At 35.6% G+C, this 24,476-nt stretch overlaps 3 protein-coding genes across 4 annotated transcripts; 2 read left to right on the top strand and 1 right to left on the bottom strand.

Annotated features, from left to right (window-relative positions):
- Window positions 1-396: 396 nt before the first annotated feature.
- On the top strand, window positions 397-10,490 carry LOC104224349 (uncharacterized). The gene is made up of 2 exons (XM_070164724.1): window positions 397-642; window positions 10,125-10,490. The coding sequence occupies exons 1-2, from the start codon at window positions 397-399 to the stop codon at window positions 10,488-10,490; spliced, it is 612 nt and encodes a 203-aa protein (XP_070020825.1).
- A 6,706-nt stretch (window positions 10,491-17,196) lies between these two features.
- LOC104224346 (aquaporin AQPAn.G-like) lies at window positions 17,197-19,202 on the bottom strand. Of its 2 annotated transcripts, none has more exons than XM_009775970.1 (3): window positions 19,054-19,202; window positions 18,391-18,472; window positions 17,197-18,219 (listed from the first exon to the last, which is right to left on the bottom strand). In XM_009775970.1, the coding sequence occupies exons 1-3, from the start codon at window positions 19,146-19,148 to the stop codon at window positions 17,419-17,421; spliced, it is 978 nt and encodes a 325-aa protein (XP_009774272.1). In that variant the 5' UTR covers window positions 19,149-19,202; the 3' UTR covers window positions 17,197-17,418.
- A 4,075-nt stretch (window positions 19,203-23,277) lies between these two features.
- On the top strand, window positions 23,278-23,568 carry LOC138883992 (auxin-responsive protein SAUR21-like). The gene has a single exon (XM_070164723.1). It carries the CDS (start codon window positions 23,278-23,280, stop codon window positions 23,566-23,568), a length of 291 nt encoding a protein of 96 aa, XP_070020824.1.
- The last annotated feature ends 908 nt before the right edge of the window (window positions 23,569-24,476 follow it).

Genomic DNA, 24,476 nt, shown 5'->3' with positions numbered 1-24,476 from the left:
AAAGGAAAAACCGTCTACATAGAAGTATGCGGTTTTGAGTCGGAAAACTATGTGCTATGCCATAAATTTATTGTCAGATCAAAAGAAAGAAAGTTCTTCTATTGTGCAGCTGCAACTGGGGGAGCAAACAGAGCTTTCTGCTACAATAATGTAAAGCAATTGAGTCCACTGTCATGCTTTGTTAGAGCGATTTTCGGTCCCACGCTGTTGGGATACTACTAATAGATCAAATAACTCCTCCGACCAATCACTATATATAAATAAGAGAACTCATATTCAGAAAAGCATAAGCTTCTTTTTCTACAACACATATCACTTAAAGCTTGCTTTCAATTTCTTGTAATACTCTTTACTTCTTAAAGTTGAAGAGAAGTCATGGGATTTCGTTTGTTACCAATGACTTCCGGTGCCAAGCAAATCTACAAACTGCAGTCTCTTCTAACAAGGAGTCATACAGATGTTCCGAAAGGACATTTTGTGGTTTATGTAGGTGAGAGAGAGAAGAAAAGGTATATGGTGCCTATAACATACCTCGATCATCCTTCGTTCCAGAACTTGTTACGGAAAGCAGAAGAAGAGTTTGGATTTCATCATCCAATGGGTGGTCTAACAATTCCTTGCAATGAGGATGCCTTTGTTTATGTAACTTATCGATTGAACCAATGAAATGAAGAACCATGAAGTAGCATTATGAGCTTCAGATTAGAGCTAGCTTAGACTTTTTAGTTTTAGTTTTTTTCATCTTACTAGGCAAGAGATGTAAACTTATGTAAAAAGCCTTCAAGCAAAGCACATAAATGAAATCTTTACCATTATCTGTTGTCTTTAGGAAATGGATAGCCAAATTCTATATCTGTGAAATAATGGTATATCATTTTTATTACAACCGTGGTGCCTAGACTTCTTGTGTACACCTCGACTAATCCACTGGGAAATCTGTTATATCCACAAGCACAAGTGTTGGGTAAACCTGTCCCCTAAAAATGGAGCGGATGCGCTCACATTTAGTGTTGTAACTGAATTAGAACTTAAGATCTTCTCTGCTCTCCAGGAAAAGCTACTATTAGAAGTCAGAGGGAGATAATAGATTGATGATATACTTCTTAGAGTAAAAAATGTTCTTCTTGTCACATGCTACACAGGGAAAAGATGGCGAAAAATACAGAATTTAATAGAACAACCAGATCAAGCACCATTTGCTTGAATTACTTGCATAAAGAGTTTTAGTAATCGAAGAAGTAAATGTAAAAAGAAACCACAGTTAATAAAGAATTTCAGTTAGAATAAACCTAGTCGAAAAACCAGCACCCAAGGATATCCTTGTATTAATATTAGCATCAAAGAATTTTAAGATACTTAATATAGGCTTAAAATTGTAATCAAATTAATAGTTTTTGATATATCAGAATCAATGATTGAATATTGGATGCATATAGCAACCTGCATAAAAATAGTGGTTCGGATAATTTATAATGACCTCAGAATCACATGTACCTGTACCTATAGGACATGTGCTTTTGAGAAGAACTGTCAAAAAGGATAAGCGCAAATTGGTAGGACAGATATTTCAGGATGAGCAACAAATTATTCATTGTGACAGCAAGAAATGAACCAATCTTGATTGAATCATTGAGGGCCAAAAAAGAGATATCCCACAGTGCCTGAAATAGAAAACTTTGTGCGAGTGGTGTTGTAAAATAAGCCAAGAGTCACTGCTAGCTTCATCACCAATGTATTCTGAAGCATTATTTTGGTACAAGTGCAGAATGAGGAAGATAGAGCAGTGATTTGCAGTTCTGAAGCTAAATACATAGATAGCCTGCATATAGTTAACAGGCGAATGGAAAGCCAACTCGACAGCAGTGACCTCAAGCCACTTAGAAATGAACTTATTACATTTCAAATGTGGTAACTCAGCTACAATCAAGTTAACAAAAATGAACCTAAAGTGGAATTATTTCTTTTCTTTATTTTGGAAACAATAGATATCATTCTGTACCACCTTTTCCAACTTTTAAGCTCCTTCTCTACCAGGAATTTATTAACCATGCTACTAAGTATACTTGTTAAGTTTGGCAGAAATGTTTGTCCCATATCAGTGGGAAAAGAAGAGTTGGGGGGATTTTCCCCCTATAAAAGAAGGTTTAATGTTTAGGATTTAAACACACCTCTCATTTGCCTTCTCATCTGTTTAAGGCATTTGTATCTTCTCTCTTTAGTATTATTTCACTTGTATTTTTGGAGTGGAATAAAATATTGGTTGTGTCCGAGGAGTAGGCAAAATTAGCCGAACCTCGTAAATTCTGGTGTTTCCTTTATTGTTGTTTTATTGTCTTATTTATTATTTGGTGGCTGTCATAATTTTTGGTATAGTAGTTGTGACTTATTCACACTATATACATTTGGCTTCCGCAACAATTGGTATCAGAGCCAAGGTACTGTCTAAGTATGCTCTGTGGTTGCAGCATAGTCTGATCTTCCACATCAGAAAAGATTTATCTTGGTAACTGAGTCAAGGTTCTGTCTGAGTATGCTCTGTGGTTGCAGCTTAGTCTGATCTTCCACACCAGAAAGGAAATAATCTTGATTTGTGTCGTCAGCTATTAAATAATATTTGTGTCAAAGATGGGAGACAATAAACAAGAAGAATCTACATCAAGTGTCAACAATACGTCATCATTGGCATCTTCGCTTATGACAAGAATTGTGTCAAATGCGAAATTTGCGGTCGAAATATTTGACGGGTCCGGACATTTTGGGATGTGGCAAGGCGAGGTTCTAGATGTCCTTTTTCAACAAGGGCTAGATCTGGCCATTGAAGAAAAGAAACCAGATGTTATTGGAGAAGAAGATTGGAGAATTATCAACCGTGTTGCTTGCGGTACCATTCGATCCTACCTTGCTAGAGAGCAGAAATATCCATACACAAAGGAAACTTCTGCAAGTAAATTATGGAAAGCACTGGAGGATAAATTTTTGAAGAAAAACAGTCAAAATAAATTGTACATGAAGAAGAGACTGTTTCACTTCACCTATGTTCCTGGTACCACGATGAATGAACATATCACCAGTTTCAATAAGTTGGTCACAGATTTGCAAAATATGGATACAACTTATGATGATGGTGACTTGGCCTTGATGTTGTTGGTGTCACTTCCTGATGAGTACGAGTACCTTGAAACTACTCTACTCCATGGAAATGACGAAGTTTCTCTCAGAGAAGTTTGTTTGGCTTTGTACAGCTATGAACAAAGAAAGCGAGAAAAACAGAAGGGCGGAGAAGGAGAAGCACTGTTTGTGAGGGGTCGTCCTCAAAATCAAACGAGGACAAAGAAGGGAAGATCCAAGTCAAGATCCAGACCCAGCAAAGATGAATGTGCCTTTTGTCGAGAAAAAGGGCACTGGAAGAAAGACTGTCCGAAGTTGAAGAATAAGGCCAAACATAACAATGGAAAGGCCATTATGGATTCAAATGTAGCTGATTGTGATGATTCAGACTTCTCATTAGTTACAACAGAGTCATCAACATCATCAGACATATGGTTGATGGACTCGGCTTGTAGCTATCATATGTGTCCCAACAGGGACTGGTTCGTGGAATTTCAAGAAGGAGAATATGGAGTCATCCACACAGCGGATAACAGCCCTCTTACCTCATATGGCATTGGTTCAATACGATTAAGGAACCATGATGGAATGATCAGAACATTAACAGATGTTCGATATGTACCGGATTTGAAGAAGAATCTCATCTCTGTGGGAGCCCTAGAATCAAAAGGGTTCAAAATCATTGCAGAAAATGGAGTGATGAGAGTATGCTCCGGTGCACTAGTGGTAATGAAGGCTAATCGGAAGAATAATAATATGTACCGCTATCGTGGCAGTACAGTTATTGGGACAGCGACAGTGACATCCAGTGACGACAAAGAGGCAGAAGCAACCAAGCTATGGCACATGCGCTTGGGACATGCTGGAGGAAAATCCTTGAAAACTCTATCAGATCAAGGATTGTTAAAAGGAGTCAAGGCTTGCAACTTGGAGTTTTGTGAGCATTGTGTTAAAGGGAAACAGACAAGGGTTAAATTTGGTACAGCGATCCATAATACTAAAGGCATTTTGGATTATGTACACTCTGATGTTTGGGGTCCTTCCAAAACACCTTCATTGGGTGGGAAGCACTATTTTGTAACCTTTGTTGATGATTTTTCCCGAAGAGTATGGGTGTATACAATGAAGAGCAAAGATGAAGTGTTGGGAATTTTTCTCAAATGGAAGACGATGGTGGAGAATCAAACAGGCAAGAGGATCAAGTGTATTCGCACAGACAATGGAGGTGAATACAAAAATGATCATTTCAATAAGGTCTGTCAAAATGATGGCATCGTCCGACACTTCACTGTCAGACATACACCACAACAGAATGGAGTGGTAGAACGTATGAACCGGACCTTGCTGGAAAAGGTACGGTGTATGTTGTCCAATGCTGGCTTGGGCAAAGAATTTTGGGCTGAGGCAGTTACATATGCATGCCACCTCATTAATCGCTTACCATCTGCTGCTATTGATGGCAAGACACCATTTGAAAAATGGTATGGAAAGCCTGCTGTAGATTATGACTCTTTGCACGTGTTTGGCTCAACTGCATATTATCATGTGACAGAGTCAAAATTGGATCCAAGGGCAAAGAAGGCTATTTTTATGGGAATTACTTCTGGAGTCAAAGGATATCGCTTATGGTGTCCTATGACAAAGAAAGTAATATTCAGCAGGGATGTTACCTTTGATGAATCTGCTATGGTAAATAAGGTAACAGAAGATACCAAACAAAATGAAGGTGCTTCTAAGCAGGTGGAGTTTGAGGGAAAATTTATTTTTCCTACACAAGAAGCAGAGGAGGAAACAAATGAAGATTACCCTCTGGAAGGAGAGCCAGTAGAGGAGATTCCAACTCAGGAACCTCAACAACAACTTGAATCAATAGCAACCAGCAGGCCAAAAAGAACAATAACGAAACCTGTTCGTCTCATAGAGACGGTTGCTTGTGCAACCTCAATTGTAGCTGATGATGTTCCTACTACTTATAAAGACGCTGTCCAAAGTTCAGAAGAAGATAAGTGGAGGATTGCCATGAATGATGAAATACAGTCCCTTCATCAGAATCATACATGGAGATTGGCCAATCTCCCGAAGGGAAAGAAAGCAATTGGGTGCAAATGGGTATTTGCAAAGAAAGAAGGATTTCCTAACCAAGTAGATGTTCGCTACAAAGCAAGATTGGTGGCCAAAGGATATGCTCAAAAGGAGGGAATTGATTACAATGAAGTGTTTTCTCCAGTTGTAAAACATTCCTCCATTAGAATTATGTTGGCTTTGGTAGCACAATTGGATTTGGAACTAGTTCAGATGGATGTAAAAACTGCATTTTTACATGGAAACTTGGAGGAGGAAATCTACATGACTCAGCCAGAAGGATTCAAAGTTGCTGGAAAAGAAAATATGGTGTGCAAACTTGAAAAATCGTTGTACGGATTGAAACAATCTTCTAGACAATGGTACAAGCGATTTGACGAGTTTATGTTGCGGCAAGGGTACAAGAGAAGCAAATACGATCATTGTGTGTATTTGCACAAGCTTAAAGATGGTTCTTTTGTATATCTTCTCCTATATGTTGATGATATGTTGATAGCTTCCAAGAATTCGGAAGAAATTGATAAGTTGAAGATTCAACTGAAGAAGGAGTTCGAGATGAAGGATTTGGGTGAGGCAAAGAAAATTCTTGGCATGGAGATAATTAGAGATAGACGTTCAAAGAAACTCTGTTTATCTCAAAAGGAATATTTGAAGAGAGTACTTCAACGTTTTGGCATAGATGACAAGACTAAGCCAGTTAGTACTCCACTTGCTTCCCATTTTAAGCTAAGTGCTACTATGTCGCCAATGGATGAAGCTGAACGAGAGTATATGTCAAAGGTACCATGCGCAAATGTTGTTGGTAGCTTGATGTATGCAATGGTTTGCACAAGGCCTGACATTTCACAAGTTGTTGGAGTTATTAGCAGATATATGCACAATCCAGGGAAGGAGCATTGGCAAGCTGTGAAGTGGATTCTACGGTATATTCATAATACTGTAGATGTCGGGTTAGTTTTTGAGCAGGAAGACAATCAGTCTGTAGTTGGATATTGTGACTCAGATTTTGCGGGTGATCTGGACAAACGAAGATCAACTACTGGTTATGTGTTTACTTTTGCAAAGGCACCAGTTAGTTGGAAGTCTACTTTGCAGTCAACAGTTGCTTTGTCTACAACAGAGGCAGAGTACATGGCTATTACAGAGGCTGTGAAAGAGGCAATTTGGCTTCAAGGATTGCTAAAGGAGCTTGGTGTTGAACAAAAAGGTATCACAATTTTTTGTGATAGTCAAAGTGCTATTCAATTAGCGAAGAACCAAGTTTATCATGCAAGGACGAAGCACATTGATGTTCGGTATCATTTCGTACGAGAAATCATAGAAGAAGGTGGAGTCACGGTGAAGAAAATTCATACTACGGAGAATCCTGCTGATATGCTGACAAAGGTGGTGACTGCGGTCAAGTTTCAACATTGTTTGGATTTGATCAACATTGTTGAACACTGAAGATTGAAGATGAAGACACAACCAAAATTTGTTATTGAGAGAAAATTGAAGATGTGGAATTTTGCCAAGGTGGAGATTTGTTGAAATTGGCAAAATGTTTGTCCCACATCGGTGGGAAAACAAAAGTTGTTACAACATTTAATTTTTATCACTTCTTTTATGTAAATATTTTAGGGGGTTTTAACATACTATTATTTTAGCTTTATTACACTTTTAATTATAGGATAAAAATACCAAAAAAAAAAATTAAAAGCTGAATTATCGCTATTAATTTTTTTTTATCATCTTTTGTTTTTTTATATAAAAAAAATCAAAAAAAATTATTTATTTTAAAAATAATAATTTCGGGAATGATTTAAAAACTAATAAAAAGGGAAGTATTGAATAAAAAAATATAAAAGTAAAAATAGGTGGAATTCTCTTTTAAAAAAAGTAAAAGAATGTAGAAAATTTAAAAAAATAAAAAGTTTTGTGGAAATTTTTTAAAAATTAAAAAGTAAAAGAAGGTTGGAATCAAAAAATAAATATAAAGGTATCTGAAAATTTAAAAAATTTAAAGTAATTGAAAGTAGCATTTTTAAAAGAAAAAGAAAAGATAGTGGTTTGTTTTTTAAAGAAAAGTTAAATAAAGTGAGATTCTCTTTTAAAAAAATAAAAAGTGGGATTTTAAATAAGATAAAAGTAATTAAAGTTGGAATTTTAAAAATAAAAGTAAATAAAGGTGGGATTTCTTTTTCTAAAAAAATAAAAGCAATTTGTAAGTGGGATTTTTTTTAATTAAAAAATAAAAAAAATAAAAATAAACAAATCTGAAAATTTCGAAAATTTTGCTATAAATAGAAGAGAAAATTTAGGAAGAAAAGGGTTCAAAAAAGAGGAGAAACTAGATAGAGAGAAGAAAAAAAGAGGGGGCGGAGAGAGCGGTATACACTCGATATACACTATGAATACACTGAATATACAGGGACAGAATTCATTTTGGAAAGAATAAAAAAGATAGAACCAAATTTCTGAAATATTGAGAGTAAAAGAACACCATAGAGAGTTCAAAGCTAGGAATAAAAAATAAAGAGAGATTTTCCGGACTATTTTTCTTCTCCATTTTTACTAGTTTTCTCCGTGTTGTTGGGATTTCTGGATTGAGTTGTTGAAGCTACTGTGTTGGGCTTTCTGCTGCTGTATGTTGCTATGTTACATACTACTTTGTTGACCTTCTTCTTCTTGTATTGACAATACCAGGTACACAACTGTAACTTTGGCATATTGTAAGCTGAAATGTGAAACCATGAATACATATGAAGAATGGAACTTTGAAGTTTTAATTTAGCTTTTTCTTTGTTTCTTTTACTAATTGTATTTAGGCTATTTCATGTATTATTATTCTGTAAATTTCTGTCGCTTTGAAGACTAATTGTATTTAGACTAGTGATGTATTAAATAATACTTTGTTTTAGCTTGATTATTAGGTAGTATATATTTAAGCATGCTCATTACTGTCAAACTGTTTAATAATTGGAATAAGAGGAAAATAACATAAGTTGGTGTCTTTAGTGAATCGGCTTGGCAAAACTGATTAGTTCACTAGCTATGAAGGTTTTAATATTGTCAACATTAGGTTAATCGTGAACATGTAGCTAAATTTAGTTAAAGCATGTAATTAATTAGGATTTTTTCTCTTTTATTTTAGAGACGAATTTAATAGAAATATAGTCACTTTAGGATATCCTTAAAACAAATGAGGCGTGCTTCGCAAAAATAAATACAAAATTGTGGGGCCCTCAATAATTATTTGTTTTAAAATACTTAGACTTAGGGACGGGTCGTTTAGTCAATTTCACGGCCCTACCCAAAATAATGATACGCTAGTCGCTTTAGGCGCATCTTTAATAATGTTATACTCTTAAATTCGGGTGCACATTTATGTGACCCAAATCCAAATCTCAACGGAGTTGAAATGTGTCAATAACCACGGGTACATTGATGTGACGTGGTTCGAGATACGTTTTTCACAATGTTGTAATTCTCTGTTAAAATAATAATAATAATAAAAGCGGTAAAGAGTTTAAAGTTTAATAATAATAATAATAATAATAATAATAATAATAATAATAATAATAATAATAATAAAAGTGGTAAAGAGTTTAAAGTTTGCACATAAGTTCATAATTGTATAAAATCAGATAATCAAGCCGAATATGACAGTTGAGCGACCGTGCTAGAACCACGGAACTCGGGAATGCCTAACACCTTCTCCCGGGTTAACAGAATTCCTTATCCGGATTTCTGGTGCGCAGACTATTAAATAGAGTCATTCTTTTCCTCGATTCGGGATTCAACCGGTGACTTGGGACACCATAAATCTCCCAAGTGGCGACTCTGAAATAAATAAATAAATCCCGTTTCGATTGTCCTTTAATTGGAAAAAACTCCCTTCCGCGCCCCTTTGAGGCGGGCCGGGCGAAAAAGGAGGTGTGACAGGTGGGAAAAGAAGAGTTGGGGGGATTTTTCCCCTATAAAAGAAGGCTTAATGTTTAGGATTTAAACACACATCTCATTTGCCTTCTCATCTGTTTAAGGCATTTGTATTTTCTCTTTTTAGTATTATTTCACTTGTATTTTTGGAGTGGAATAAAATATTGGTTGTGTCCGAGGTGTAGGCAAAATTAACCGAACCTCGTAAATTCTGGTGTTCCTTTATTGTTGCTTTATTGTCTTATTTATTATTTGGTGGCTGTCATAAATTTTTGGTATAGCAGTTGTGACTTATTCACACTATATATATTTGGCTTCCGCAACAATATTGCTTTCTCATTGTAAATCCTGCCTTTTTACTACATTTACTGTAAATGAAAACAATATAATTTAATATTTCTACGCGGTGAGCTATGCTTGGTCCCAGGACCAAGACACTAATGTGCAATTTACTTAAAAATGCCGTGGAAGGTTAGGATTGCAGTCAACTAACTCAAATGGTTGATTTCTAAGTATTCTCAAAACCTTTTGATAACTATCAAAACCTCATATTATTCATATAGAAGCAGCTGGGAGAAAATGGTTGCATTCAAGTACTACAACTAAACAACAAAGGCCCCAAACATGCCTCGTGATTAAATCTATCTTCAATCTAAAATCTGAAAAGATAAGAGTAGCAAAAACCATAAATTTTTATTATCAAAAAGAAAAACAAATAATCGACGAAACAACTGAGTCTACATAGAGGTACGCGGTTTTGAGCAGGAAACTATGTGCTAGGCAATATATGTATTATCAAATCAAAAGAAAATTCTACTATCTTACAACATCAAGTTGGGGATGCTTTGTGAGAGTGAATTTTGGTCCCACGCTATTTGGTTACTACTAAAAATAAATAAGTAACTCCTCCAACCAATCCCTATATATATGGAGAACTCATTTGCAGAAATCATAAGCCTCTTCAGACTACATATCACTCAAAGCTTGTATACAATAACTTGCTGCATTCTTACCAGCTAAAACTTGAAGAGAAGTTCATCAACATGAGGATTCATCTCAAGACAATCTTTGATCATGCTAAACACAGCATTTTTCTCCACCAAAGATCAACTGCAACCACTTCAGCAAAATTAGCAGATGTTCCCAGGGGTCACATGGCAGTTTATGTCGGAGAGAGCCATAATAATAAGCATCGATTTGTGGTTCCTATCTCTTGTTTGAAGCACCCTTTGTTTCAAGACTTGTTGAGGCATGCAGAGGAGGAATACAGATTCGATTATCCAATGGGGGGCCTTACTATACCATGCAGTGAGACTTCATTTCTACGTGTCACTTCTCACTTGAATGTCACTGCAATTAATAAAGGAGGATTACAAGTCTAGTTCTTCAATCTGTACCATCAAGTATAATGTAGGATAGAAGTTTACTAGTTCATAGATTACACTGTCCCAACTTACCAGAACATTTGGATATATTTTCTTGTAATATCAGTGTTTCTTAAGCCAATACATTGCTTTTCAGCATCTCTCTATCCTCAATTCCCTAATATTAAGAAACAACAGATTTTGTACTACAACAGATTGTACTACAGAAACGGAAGAGTGAATGAGAAACTTGTAATCAATCGTTTGGACATCATAACCATGGATTTGAAGCTTGTGTCACCGCGTGCAGTGCATTTTTATTTAGAATGAAACCAATCGCATGATCTGCTGGAAATTTTTCGTTGTACAACCCCCCTCAAGAAAAATAATTGTAGCAGCTCAAAATGTAGTGAGTTGATAGGGATAAGTAGACCTTTTTGACCTTGTTAGAGGAATTAAAGAATAGATTCTAGTACCTTTTTTCACTGTTTGAATGTGCATTTTATTGTTTTATTTACTATACAAAAATAAAACTGTGCTATTAATTATTAATTATGTGCATTCATCTTCATCTGCATAACTGCTAACGAAGCAGTCGTTCTCAGAAGTTATGTTAGAAAATCTTGAACAATATTCCGGGGAACATAAGTAGTAAAACCAGCTTAACCCCATACAACAAATGAAGACATAAAAATTTCTGATGCTTTGTCAAGGGAATCTGTTTAATATACTTGTTTGCTACAGCAAACGTTCATTACTGAAGAGCAGAAGAGTAAATGCTTGAATAATTTGTCTCCATGACAAATGTGACAGTTAAAAAAGAAGCCACAGAAATGACAAACTTGTGATCAATGATTGAATATTAGATTCATATAGCAATATGCATTAAATAGTACTCAGATAATTTAACATTTAGTTGCACCTCTAGGACATATCCAACTTGGTAGGGCAGATATGGAGGTCACAATAAACAACTATTATTGTGACAACAGCAAAGAATATCACCAAGTAGAAGCAAATATTAACTAATTATTAACTATGTTCCATTGTATTCACCAACTCCATTGCCCCCTTATAATCTTTCAGCAAATTATTTACCTCAGTAGATATCCGTAGTTCTTATTTTCACTCCCATATCAATTGGCTTAGTTCCTATAGAAACCCCATATTAATTACTCATACTGTAGTTGTGTTTATATAAAGCACATATTAGTGAGCAGCAATTGCTACTGCAAATACATTGGACTCTGGGAAAAGCAGAAAATAAAGTTGCAGCCGCGGAAATATGAACTTGCATTACTACCAACCAAAAAGGGTCCATCTATGTCTCATATTTACTCTGTACATGTATCATTGTCTCAAGATTGAAAAGATATTGTAGCCAAAGCAGCAACAACAACATACCCAGTGTAGTCCCACAAGTGGGGTCTGGGGAGGGTAGTGTGTATGCAAACCTTACCCCTACCTGGTGAGGTAGAGAGGCTGTTTCCGATAAACTCTTGGCTCAAGAAAAAGTGAAAAAAGAGGGAGACAAAGGACGATAAGGAAAAGGGAGAAAAAGACAACAACAACAACAACAAGTAAAAGAAAACGTAGCATCAAATAGTAACAAACAGGAAAATATGACACATGGAGCAAACGAAACAATAGGCAAATACGGGAGGTCAAAGAATACGAAAAAAACAAGAGCGCTACTAATACTACTAGAAAAGAACGGGTAACTCTTGACTAGCTATTAGCCTTCTACCCTAATCCTCGACTTCCACACCCTTCTATCCTGGGTCATATCCTCATAAGTAGCGATATGTCCTGCCTAATCAACTCTCCTCGATACTTCTTTGGCCTACTTCTACCTCTTCTCAGACCCGCCATGGCCAGCCTCTCGCACCTCCTAACAGGAGCATTTGTACTCCTCATCTGCACGTGTCTGAACCATCTCAGCCTCAACTCTCGCATCTTGTCCTCCACGGGGGCCACTCTCACTTTATCCCGAATAATTTCATTCATAATCTTATCTCTCCTGATATGCGCACGCATCCATCTCAGCATTCTCATTTCTGCTACTTTCATCCTCTGAACATGGAAGTTCTTGACTGGTCAACACTTAGCACCATACAACATAGTAAGTCTAACCAATACTTTGTAGAACTTACCCTTAAGACTTAAGTCTTGGTGGCACCTTCTTATCACACAAAACACTGGATGCAAGCCTCTATTTTATCCGCTCTGTACCAATACAGTGGGAGACCTCATCATCAATCTCCCTGTTACCTTGGATTATAGACCCGAGATACTTGAAACTACCCCTTGTCGGATGATTTGGGTATCAAGTTTCACATCCACGTCCACTTCATGAGTCTTGTCACTGAACTTACACTCTAAGTATTCTGTTTTGATCCTACTCAACTTGAAACCTTTAGACTCTAGGGTCTGTCTTCAGGCCTCCAGCCTCGCGTTAACCCCGCCTCACGTCTCTTTAATCAACACTATGTCATCGGCAAATAACATGCACCATGGCACCTCCCCTTGAATCTGTCGTGTCACCACATCTATCGCCAAAGCAAATAGGAATGGGCTAAGAGACAATCCCTGGTGCAACCCATCACTACTGGGAAGTGATCCGAGTCACCTCTCATTGTCCTTACCCGAGTCTTAGCACCATCATACATGTCTTTGATCACCCTAGTGTATGCTACCGGAACGCCGCTAACCTCCAAACATCTCCACAAAACCTCTCGGGACTTTATCGTACGCCTTTTCTAGGTCTATAACACCATGTGTAAGTCCTTCTTTCTCTCCTTATACTGCTCTACCAATCTCCTCACCAGATGAATGGCTTCCATAGTTGATCGCCTTGGCATGAATCCAAACTGATTCTCGAAAATAGACACACTCCTACTCACCCTGACTTCCACCACCCTTTCCCAAATTTTCATAGTATGACTCAGTAGCTTGATACCCCTATAGTTATTGCAGTTTTGGATATCATCCTTGTTCTTGTACAACGGAATCAACGTACTCCACCTCCATTCTTCGGGCATCTTCTCCATCTTAAAATAACATTAAACAACCCAGTAAGCCACTCACGCCTGCACGGCCTACACTCTTCCAGATTTCTACCGGGATCTCATCTGGGCCAGTCACTCTACCCCTGCTCATCTTACGCATCGCTCCCATAACCTCTTCGACCTTATTACGCCTACAATAGCCAAAATTACGTCGACTCTCGGAGTGCTCCAACTCACCCAGCATAATGCTTCTGTCCCCCTCCTCGTTCAACAGTCTGTGGAAGTATGCTGCTATCTTCGCCTAATATGAGCATCTTCCATCAATATTATGTCGTTCTCATATTTGATGCACCTCACTTGGTCCAAGTCACGAGCCTTCCTCTCCCTCACTTTGGCTTACCTGTACAACTTCTTGTCCCCGCCTTTGCTCCCAAGTTCCGCATACATGCGTCCTAAGGCAGTAGTCTTAGCTGTTGTAACCGCTAGCTTCGTCTCTTTCTGTCCAAAGCAATAAGTTATTTTTAAAATGAAATATTAAAAGAAAACACATGAGTCTATATAGAGTACATAGTTATGAACTTAAAACTATGAGCCACACAAGAAATGTGTAGTTAAATCCAATCAACCTTCTCCTATCTTTGTGCTGCTCCTATAATGTCAAAGCAACTGAGTCCACTATATTGCTTTGATATGGTGAACTTGGTCCTGTATTGCTAGTATACTACAAACAAAATCTCGAAATGGAGCTATATATACTAAGCTGAAATTTTGCCCCAGGGGATATGCAGGTGCGGCACACGCATGAAACCCAAGGAAGCCCCTGTACGGCGCACAGCAAATCCAAAATCACTATACAGACCTATCCAAGGTCTCAAAATAAGAAACAAATCGCAAATACTAAAAACGAGGGGTCGGGATGTTATATGGAGTATATAGCATTCATCCGACCCGACCCCCACTCTCCCTCCCCCTTCCCCCTCCCCCTCCATTCACCTCTTAGACGACCACCCCTAATAAACTCATCTTTATCTACTATATATGTTGTGTTTACCAAGAAGCTCATTTGCACAAGTACACCTCTCCTGCACTATTCCTTCTATAATTTCCTGTTAATTAAAATTATGTTTGTCAATCTCAATACGACAAGAAAATCTAGTTGAATAAATTATCTGGCAAGAACTTCTCCCCGGTTAAATATTGACCAAACTGAAAATCATATCCCAAGCATAATCCTAGGTAAGCAGACAAAACATTTTTTGCTTTATAATTGGGGGCTGTCTAGAACTATGTGAGACAAAATAGTAGTAGTAGTTATTATTACTAAAAATGGAAGCAACGGCTTTACATTGCCAAGTCACATGCATGTGAGCAGTTACAAGAATGAAAAACTTTTAGTAAGCTATTTACTAAGTTTGGATACTGAAACCATGCAGCTATTTACACCAAAACAATATCCATATAATGATTTCAGTACCATGTGTACCTTTCCACAGTTTTGAGTAATGGATTTGAGGCTTCTATCATCAATTCATCGCGTTCAGTTCTTCTATCTTTACAATGCAACCAATTGCTTGGCTTTTCTGTAACTTTTCAATTGTACGACCCCCTGTTTCTGTGGTATCAAGATTCATGCTATAGCAACCCCAAAATGCAGTATCTAATTGGTAGTAATAAGAGAAGCTATTTAACCTCATTAAAATGATGCATTTTGCCTCTCTACGGGTTAAGTTCTGCCTATAATATGTACTTGTGAAATATACTGGGTTTGTATGTTATTGTAAAATGATACCTCCTCCGTTCCGGTTGACGTGAACCTATTTCCTTTTTGGTCCGTTCCAAAAAGAATGAACACTTTCTAAATTTGGAAACAATTTAGTATAAACTTATAACTCTACCCTTAATGAGAAAGTTTTTATAACCACACAAACTTGTTTAGGACCACAAATTTCAGTCTTCATTTTTTCTTAAACTCCGTGCCCAGTCAGGTTCACATAAATTGGAACGGAGGGAGTACATTTTAAGGGGTCGTTTGGCATGCACACTAAATTATCTCGAGATTATAGTACTGAGATTATAATCCTATTAGGGGTTGTTTGGTAGTGGGATAAGGTGGGATAGGATGTGAGATTAAATTTATATTGTGTTTGGTTGGCTTGGTTGGCGGTATACTTGGATAAATTTATACCTCTAACCAAACAACGACGACGACCATGACGACGACCCAGTAAAATCTCACAAGTGGGGTCTGGGGATGGTAGTGTGTACGCATACCTTAACTCTACCCGAGGGAGTAGATAGGTTGTTTCCGATAGACCCTCGGCTCAAAAAGACCCTCTAACCAAACAATGTATAAATTTAATTATAAACTTAATCCAGGATATCCTATCTTATCTCACCTTATCCCATCAAATGTAGTATTGTTTTATCACATATCTCATGTGGTATAAATTAGTCCACGGATTATAATCCCAGGATAATTTAGTCCGCTTACCAAATGACCCCTTAGACTAATTTATAATACCAAGTTTGATGGGATAAGGTGGGATAAGATGGGATATCTAGGATTAAGTGTGGGACTAAGTTCTATATTATGTTTGGTTGAATATACCGTTAACCAAACACAGTATAAATTTAGTACCACACTTTATGATCCCACCTTATGTTGCATACCAAACGACCCCTAGAGATATTATATGGATGCCTCCCTTATTTTATCCCTATTCAGCTACTTCAATAGAAGTCCCCCTATGTGAACTTGCACTACTAGAATCTGATTATTAAGATGTCTAAATTTGAAAACATATCGTTATTAAGATATAGTCTTTAAATCTTAATATTAGAAAATTAAGATTATTTGTTTTGGCACTATCCTAATGTAAAATTTATCTTTGGTCTTTAGTAAAAATTTACCAACTTCATTTTATCTTATATGATACTATTTTTTTTATTACTATATTCCAAAAGAATGGCATATTTCTATAATTAAAAATCACTTAATTTAAACTTTCTATTTTATTTTTAATTGTATGCTTATAGCCATCGAAGTTGCATAACATGTTTAATAGCCCGTTTGGCCAAGCTGCAAAAATCACCTTATTTTGAGAAGTGCTTTTTTTCAAAAGTGTTTTTCTCAAAAGTATTTTTGGTGAGAAACAGTTTGTGTTTGGCTAATTAGTTTGAAAAGCACTTCTGAGCAGCAATTAGTGTTTAGTCAAGCTTTAAAAAACTGCAAAAAGTATTTTTGGAGAGAAACTATTTTTTTCTGCTTCTCCTCAAAAGCATTTTTTTTCCTTCCAAAAGCTTGGCCAAACACCTCATAAGACTACATGTTCCAAAAAGAAATCTTTCTTAAATTCTGTGTCCGTCAATAATTAATTAATTAGGAGATTTAGTTGAACCAATAAGCACATTTTCATCGTATTATATCATATTATGTAATCAGCACACGCTCAAGTTTTTATACTATATGTTATTGACAAGGGCTACTTAAAGGTAATAAATAAGTTTTGTTGCATATTGCATTTTTTTATTTTATTTTTGGCATTTTCGTATGCAAATATATACTTATCCAATAATGATTTTCAGACACTTTATATGATAAAAGAAAGACCAATAACGTTGCTAGTTAATTAAAACTCTGCATAAGTTGCTATCAAGTAATCACAAGTTGATTATAGTAAACTATACTGAACATTTAAATCATGCGGATCTAAAAATAAAAATAAAAAAAGTTACTGTAACATTGACAAGTTAAAAATTACATGGAGTGGGGTAGGGGACGATATGATCTGATATTCTATTTCACATTTTCACTTGGTACTTAAATCCTATTAGGCTAATAATACATTAGTTTATTAACGGCCCATGATTGGACCCAAACCCAAATGATCTCCTAAAAGGCCCATTATTGCATCTGGACTTTTTTCTGGCCCAAATCTTCATACATGCAACCCAAATGAAGCCTTAACAACTCCAATAAAATCATACTTGTATCCATCTGCATGGAAATGCTGTGGTGGAATTATCTTTGTGTACACATAAAATGCTACACAAGCAATAGTAGGCCCAACCCAAAAAATCCAATGTCCATCCCAAAGATGACCTCCTCTCACTACAGCTGCCCCGAAACACCTCGCCGGGTTCATCCCCGCTCCGGCGTAGCCCTTTTTCGCGGTGACGGTAGTCGAGATGAACACAAGCAGGCCCAAAACTATACCAACAATGGACAAAACAGTGACAAGTCCAAGAGCCTTAGCTTGCCTATGATCATAAGCCATCCAAATTGAAGCAAAAAGAAAAACAAATGAACAAAAGATCTCAAGCCACAAAGCTTGGGCCGTTTCTAGGCCCACTGTAATGGGCCCATTTGGGCCCGGTGCAATTACTGTTATGGTACAACCACCAAGTGAGAAAGTTTGTGCAATAGTAGAGCTAACTACTGCTTTTAGAGCTAGTGCACCTAAAATTGCACCAACACATTGTGCCACCATGTAAATTATGGCTCTTGACATGGATATAATTCCGACGAGCGCGGCGGAGAAGGAAATAACGGGGTTTATGTGGCCGCCGGACACCGGAACAACGGCGAGAAGCAAAATTGTAATCACAATTGCTATGAGAATTGACATGATCAAATTTGGCATTTTCACATCACTTTCAAAGGTGGAGATGACTATAGTGTCCAACATAAAAACAAGAACGGCCGAGCCTAGGAGCTCTCCCATTGACGCCCGCCATACCTATCATCATAAAAAGTTTAACTTTTATACACTGACAATTCAAAAAATTATTATGATCACTCCCTCAATTTATTCTATCTGAATAGTGGAATTAACATAATATAGACACATTGTTAGCCTATTCTTTATAGAAGTTTTGTGAAGACTGAAATAGAGATGAAATGTACTAACATCCAAAGAAAAGAAGTCAGAAATTCCCAGCCTTTGTGCCACTGTGAGAGAAGTATGCTTCTTTCCCTCATCATCAATATTCCTGCTAAAAAGAAGTCAAGTACATACATTATTAGGACAAAGGGGGAAAAAATCAAACAAAAGGTAAAGTAAAGAGTTATGTTGCTCTAATTTTTCAAAAGTACCGGCGGCTATGTGCCGAATTCTTCAAAAGTAATATATTTTTGGAGCATTTGCCACAAGTACGATATCATATTTTGAGAGTCCTAACAACATAGTTTAAGAGAGAGGGGGGAACATTGACACATCGTGCAGACAGTGGCGGAGCTAGAATTTTTATTAAGTGGTGTCAAAATATGTAAAAGTAAACATACCAGAAAATTAAGGGGAGTCAAACATAGTATACATACATATAAATTTATTTTTTTACCTGCCTATACAATATATGTTTTCTGCAAAGGGGTGTCATTTGACACCCCTTCCTATAAGGTGGCACCGCCACTACGTGCAGAATTAAATATATCGACTAATATGAGTTGGATCTTCCAAAAGTAGTACATTTTTGGAGGATCCAATATGGTTGCACACCTACAGTAACATATATATTTGAAAAGTCCGAACAATATAGGTTAAGAGTGAGTGAGAAAGGACAATGTCACTTACTTTTTTGGTGTAGAAGAGAAAGGTTGAACTCTATTACTTCCACCAGAAAGCTGGCTTTCTTCATCACCTAAAACATGACTAGTATTGGAAGCCATATTTGGGAGAAGAGATGTTGCTTTAGTTTTAGTTTTTAATGATTTTTCTCTGAAATTGTGTGCATATGGATTGGTTATAAATAGTACTCCCAACGCTCACTGCCTATCTGCTTTTGTATTAAAAAAATAAGACAAGTAGCTAGTTCTGTGTACGTGTATACATATCAATAGAGGCGGAGCCCGAATTTAAAGCTTATGAGTTTGAAATTTTAATTATTTTTAAGTTACTGAGTTCTAATTTAATAATTTGTACATGTTTAATAAATTTCATCAAATAAATATATGGATTTGAACCAAAACTATTGGATTCGACCGAATCCGTAACTCGCTCATATCAATTGACAATCAAGAATCTTTTGGCCAATTTTGTTAGAGGAGTCAATTCTTTATTCATTGCGTTAATTAGTATTTTATTATAATGTACATTCTACTACTAAATGTAAGGACTGAGACTGTTTTAATTAGGACTACTTTTTATGGTTAAAGAAATTATTCAGAATAGAAAGCCGTACTTTTTCAATTCTTTGTATCTACGAGTTTTGGGAATCTAAAATATTACCGCTTCCGTCTTAGATTATTTGTAGTTTTTTTGTACGGCCCTCAAGCAACATTAACTAGAAGTGAATTTTGACTATTTTACTTTTATTTATATTTTAACTCTCTTCATTAAATATTTATTTTATTTATGTGTTACCTCATCTTCAAGAACAATTACTATTAAGGGTAAAATGAGAAAAAATAATTAATGTTATCTTAAACTTCAGAAATAACGAATAATTTGAGATAATTTTCTTAGAAATCACGACTGATATTTTGAAACGGATAGAGTACTATCTCCGGTCCAGATTATGTACCTTTAAAGGTATTTGCACATTACTTGAGAAAAATATTTAACAACATTAATCATAAAAGTATTTGTCTAAAATATCATATATCACTCTGTTATCTCAATTAATTAAGATCTATTAATTGAAGAGAATTCGGAGAAAAGATTACAATAAAAGAGACATTAACACATCGTGCAGAATTATTATGATATAAAAAAACATTAAAAGGGAAAGAGACAATCCAATAATGGAGATCGAGTATCTTGTTTTTTGTGCATTGACAGTTAAAATGTATCAATTTTTTCCACTTTATATTATATGAAAGATCAAAGTGAAAGTCTCGTTATTGCATAAGCAACCGAGAGACTATAGGGATTTGCGTTGCTGGCTCCAAGATTTTTGGTTTGACGTGAAGAAGTAATAAATGAAGCCATAGTCATCCAACTTCTCTATTTCAATAATAGTATAGTCTAGCTTCTTGATTTTTGTGGTGCATATTTTTAGCATAAATAGATATGCAACTAGGATATATGTGATTCTTTTTTATTATCTTTAACCATTTAAATATAAATTACGCTTCAATTCTAGACATATTGAGATTGGCTACATGATTCTCACTGATCATAATTTTTGTATTGTGCGAATTCATCATGAATTCGACAAGTTTTAATACAATCTTCTTTTTAAGGAGAGTCTTGATGTAACTGATAAAGTTGTTGTTATGTGACAGTAGGTAATGGATTCGATCCGTGGAAACAACCTCTTGTAGAAATTTAGGGTAAGACTGCATACAATAGACCCTTATGGTTCGACCCTTCTCCAAACTCAATGCATAGCAGGAGCTTAGTGGACCGGACTGCCCTTTTTAATATATAATCTGGTTTTCTTCTTTTGCGCTCAATTCTCATTCTTTATTCGGACTTGAGACTTGCAATGTGAGCAAGCTCACATACGCGGAGTTAGTTATAGTCAAGTTAAGTAAACTTAAAATTTTAAGAAAATTTCAAATATTTAAAATTCATGTTAAAGGTTAGTATATATAGTTAGAAATTCATAACAAAAGGACATAAATGAATGTTTAATTGTAGATAATTAGGTATAATCAATCTTAAACCATGATCCATAAAAGTACTTTTTTTCATTTTTTAGTATTATGTAAAAATGGTTTTCCTAATTATTTAGTATTGACTCATAAATAAATTAATTAAACTTAATGTGTGCATTGAGTGTGTGTAAACTCTTCTCCAAAATCAACTAAGCAAATAGCGAGTTCATTTTTCTTTCTTTTTCTTGATTATATTTTCTTCTTTTTAAACCAATCAACAAATAAAAAGAAAGATGACGTAGAAAATTACAATTAATAAATGGAATTTAAAGATACAGGTAGGGGTGTCAATGGTTCGGTTCGGCCGGTTATTTTATAAAATTTATACCATACTAATTTTTCGGTTATTCTATTATGTATAACCAAAATTAGACTTTTCGAAACCGTCCCAATCATGTCGGTTTCACTTCGGTATCCGTACGGTTCGGTTAATTTTCGGTATTTTTTTAAATGTCATGTAAAATTTACCAGTAGAAGTAGAATACAATAACATACGTTCTTTTATAGGACTTAGCAAAACTCTCTAGGTATTTTTATTGTTTAAAGGTGATGAATTAATAAAAAAACATGAAAGATGACTAGAGTATCCATCAACTATTCGACAGCAATATAAAAGAAACCAAGTAAAAGCAAAGAAAAAATAAATCACACGAGTGGAAAGATATTAATCAAGCCGGGACTCAAGAATAAATTCTATATTAAATATTCAAAAAGATAAATCTAAGTTATATGAAAGGAAACATATTCAATACATTGCAGTTTGCTACTCATAATCGCTAGAATACTTGTGTCTTGCTAACAAAGATACTTGAAATAACTTAGTTTAAGTATAAGTAGCATAATAGGTTTTAGGAATTAGTATTTTGAGTTTAATTACTTGTTGGCTTGTCACAGTTTTCATAATTTCAAGGCCCAATAAAAAATTTAATGCTTTATTAGTTTTAAACTTACTCTTTAAATATATTTTTCACATGTAAAATTTAATCGGTACGGTTCGGTATTTTTTCGGTTTATTTTTATAAAATAAAAAACATATCCTAATTATCGGTACAGTTATAGATTTATATAAAAACCTACGATTTCTTTAAAAGAAACCTAAAAATCGGTTTAGTGCGATATGGTTCGGTCGATTTAATCGGTTTTTAAATATTCATTGACACCCCTAGATACAGGCGGGGCAATCTTTTTGTTGTTAGAGACTTATTGCAGAATAAAGAGGCAGACAAGGGTTTCTCGTTCTTTTCTTCCACAATAAATTAAACCGGTCAAATTTATAGCAAGTTGTCCCACAAAGTTAAAGAGCTCATGTATTCATTTATAATTATATCTATACTTTTATCTAATTAAGTCAGAATTTAAATTTCAATTCTACTTCAAGATTGTACGTAATTTTTAAAATGTTTCACATACTTGGAGCCCGTTTGGTCATGATTTTTTTTTTTTTTACTTTTTTCTACTTCAGTGTTTCACATAAATTTTTCAAAAATTTGAAAAACTCCAAGAAGTTATTTTTCACTCAGATCACTCACAAAAATTTAAAAATAACCCAAAAATTATATTTATGTGCAAACACAAATCTAATTTTCAAATACCATTATCACTTGAAAAAAAATCACTTTTTTTCCTGGAATTTTACAATTTTTATGTCCAACCGCCCACTTAAAGCAAAACCTTGCTAAATAGTAAACTTTTTTTTTTGGTCAACAAACCAACTTATATTAATTTAAATTGTGACATTACAAGGAGCTTGTTGCAATACATTACAAAAATTGTAATCAAAATGATGATCGTTGGAGTGATCACTTTCCAAAAAGGTCGGACTATAGGACAATTTGATTGGACATGTCGTCTTTACAGATCTTGGGTAGGGAGTACCTTGTTGATCAGCCAAAAGATGTGGTAGCAAAAAACTTGGTGGTTGGGTGAAGATTGTTGTGTAGTCTCCCACATAGACAGTGGAACCATTTTGAGCAAGAGTATGTGCAACGTAGTTTTGCTCCCTATATGTGTGGATAATCGGAGGATACTCAGCTGCAGGATTAAGTGCCTGCATTTCATTAAAGTAGATGAGTAGTGTAAATTATCTTTGTTAAGCATTGATATTATCAATCTAAAACACAAATCTTTATCAATCTAAACAAGTCCTACTTCAACCACAATTTTATCAAATACCCAATACTTGACATATCCAGAAGCCATGGGATTTCGTTTGTTACCTATGATTTCCGGTGCCAATCAAATCTACAAATTGCAGTCTGTTCTTAAAAGGAATCATTCAGATGTTCCTAAAGGACATTTTGCAGTTTATGTCGGAGAGATTGAGAAGAAGCGATATGTGGTGCCAATAATATACCTGAACCATCCTTCGTTCCAGAACTTGTTATGCAAAGCAGAAGAAGAGTTTGGATTTCATCATCCAACGAGTGGTCTAACAATACTTTGCAATGAGAATGATTTTGTTGACGTGACTTCTCGATTGAATTTATGAAATGAAGAACCAAGAAGTAGCATTCTGAGCTTCAGATTAGAGCTAGCTTAGAATTTTCAGTTTTTGTTTTCCACGTTCACTTCTAGTGGTATGAGTTGATGAAGACATGCTAATTGCAAACCCTATAATAATGCATTTAATTCCATATATGTGGAGTTATCTGTATCTCTTGTACCCATGAAGCCTAGTAAACATTGTCCCATTGTATTGCGGAATACTCCTCTTATACCATTTTTAGATGGATTACTTTTGGCGGTTCCATCAGTGTTTAGTTTAATTTTACCTAGAGGTGGTGGATGTCATTTGACATACATGTATGTGCGTGTTGGTGCTGACGCATTTTGTTTAATAAGGGAATGATATTCTACTGCTTGTGCTATCAAATGTTGTGTTGAAGGAGGCGGGTGTGAGTGCCTATTAAAAAGATAATGATTCTTGAGTTTCCAAATATGCCATACTACGTGTGGGATAAGAACGCGTGATGACAAGTTGAAAGGGGGGTTGTTAGTATTATTGACTAAGTGCTATATGATTTGGATGGGTGCTAAGAGTTGGATGTCACAAGTATGTACCGTAGTGTCAATCCTCGATTGAGACCATATAGTGGTCATGATAGGGCATTGGAATAGTAGGTGGTTAATTGTTTCTATGCTTTGAAGAAAACGATTGCCATATTGGATTGTGTGGCATTTGTATGGTGTTGGTATGTAGTTGTGGCTAATCTTTGATGTGAGACTAGCCAAAGGAAATGTATTATTTTTGGAGGTAATTGTAATTTCCAAATCTAATTGTGTGCGTAGGCAGTTTTTGGTTCGTCTAGAGTGTAGTATAATGATTTAACAGATAACTGGCCATTAGGAGTGAGCCCCCAAATGATCTGATCAAAAGCGTGGGGGATAGTTAAAGTA

This window comes from Nicotiana sylvestris, chromosome 12 (assembly GCF_000393655.2).
Source record: "Nicotiana sylvestris chromosome 12, ASM39365v2, whole genome shotgun sequence".
In the NCBI taxonomy this organism is placed as follows: domain Eukaryota; kingdom Viridiplantae; phylum Streptophyta; class Magnoliopsida; order Solanales; family Solanaceae; genus Nicotiana; species Nicotiana sylvestris.
Note: the sequence above shows the minus strand (reverse complement) of the source record. Positions and strands in the feature narration are given on the sequence as shown.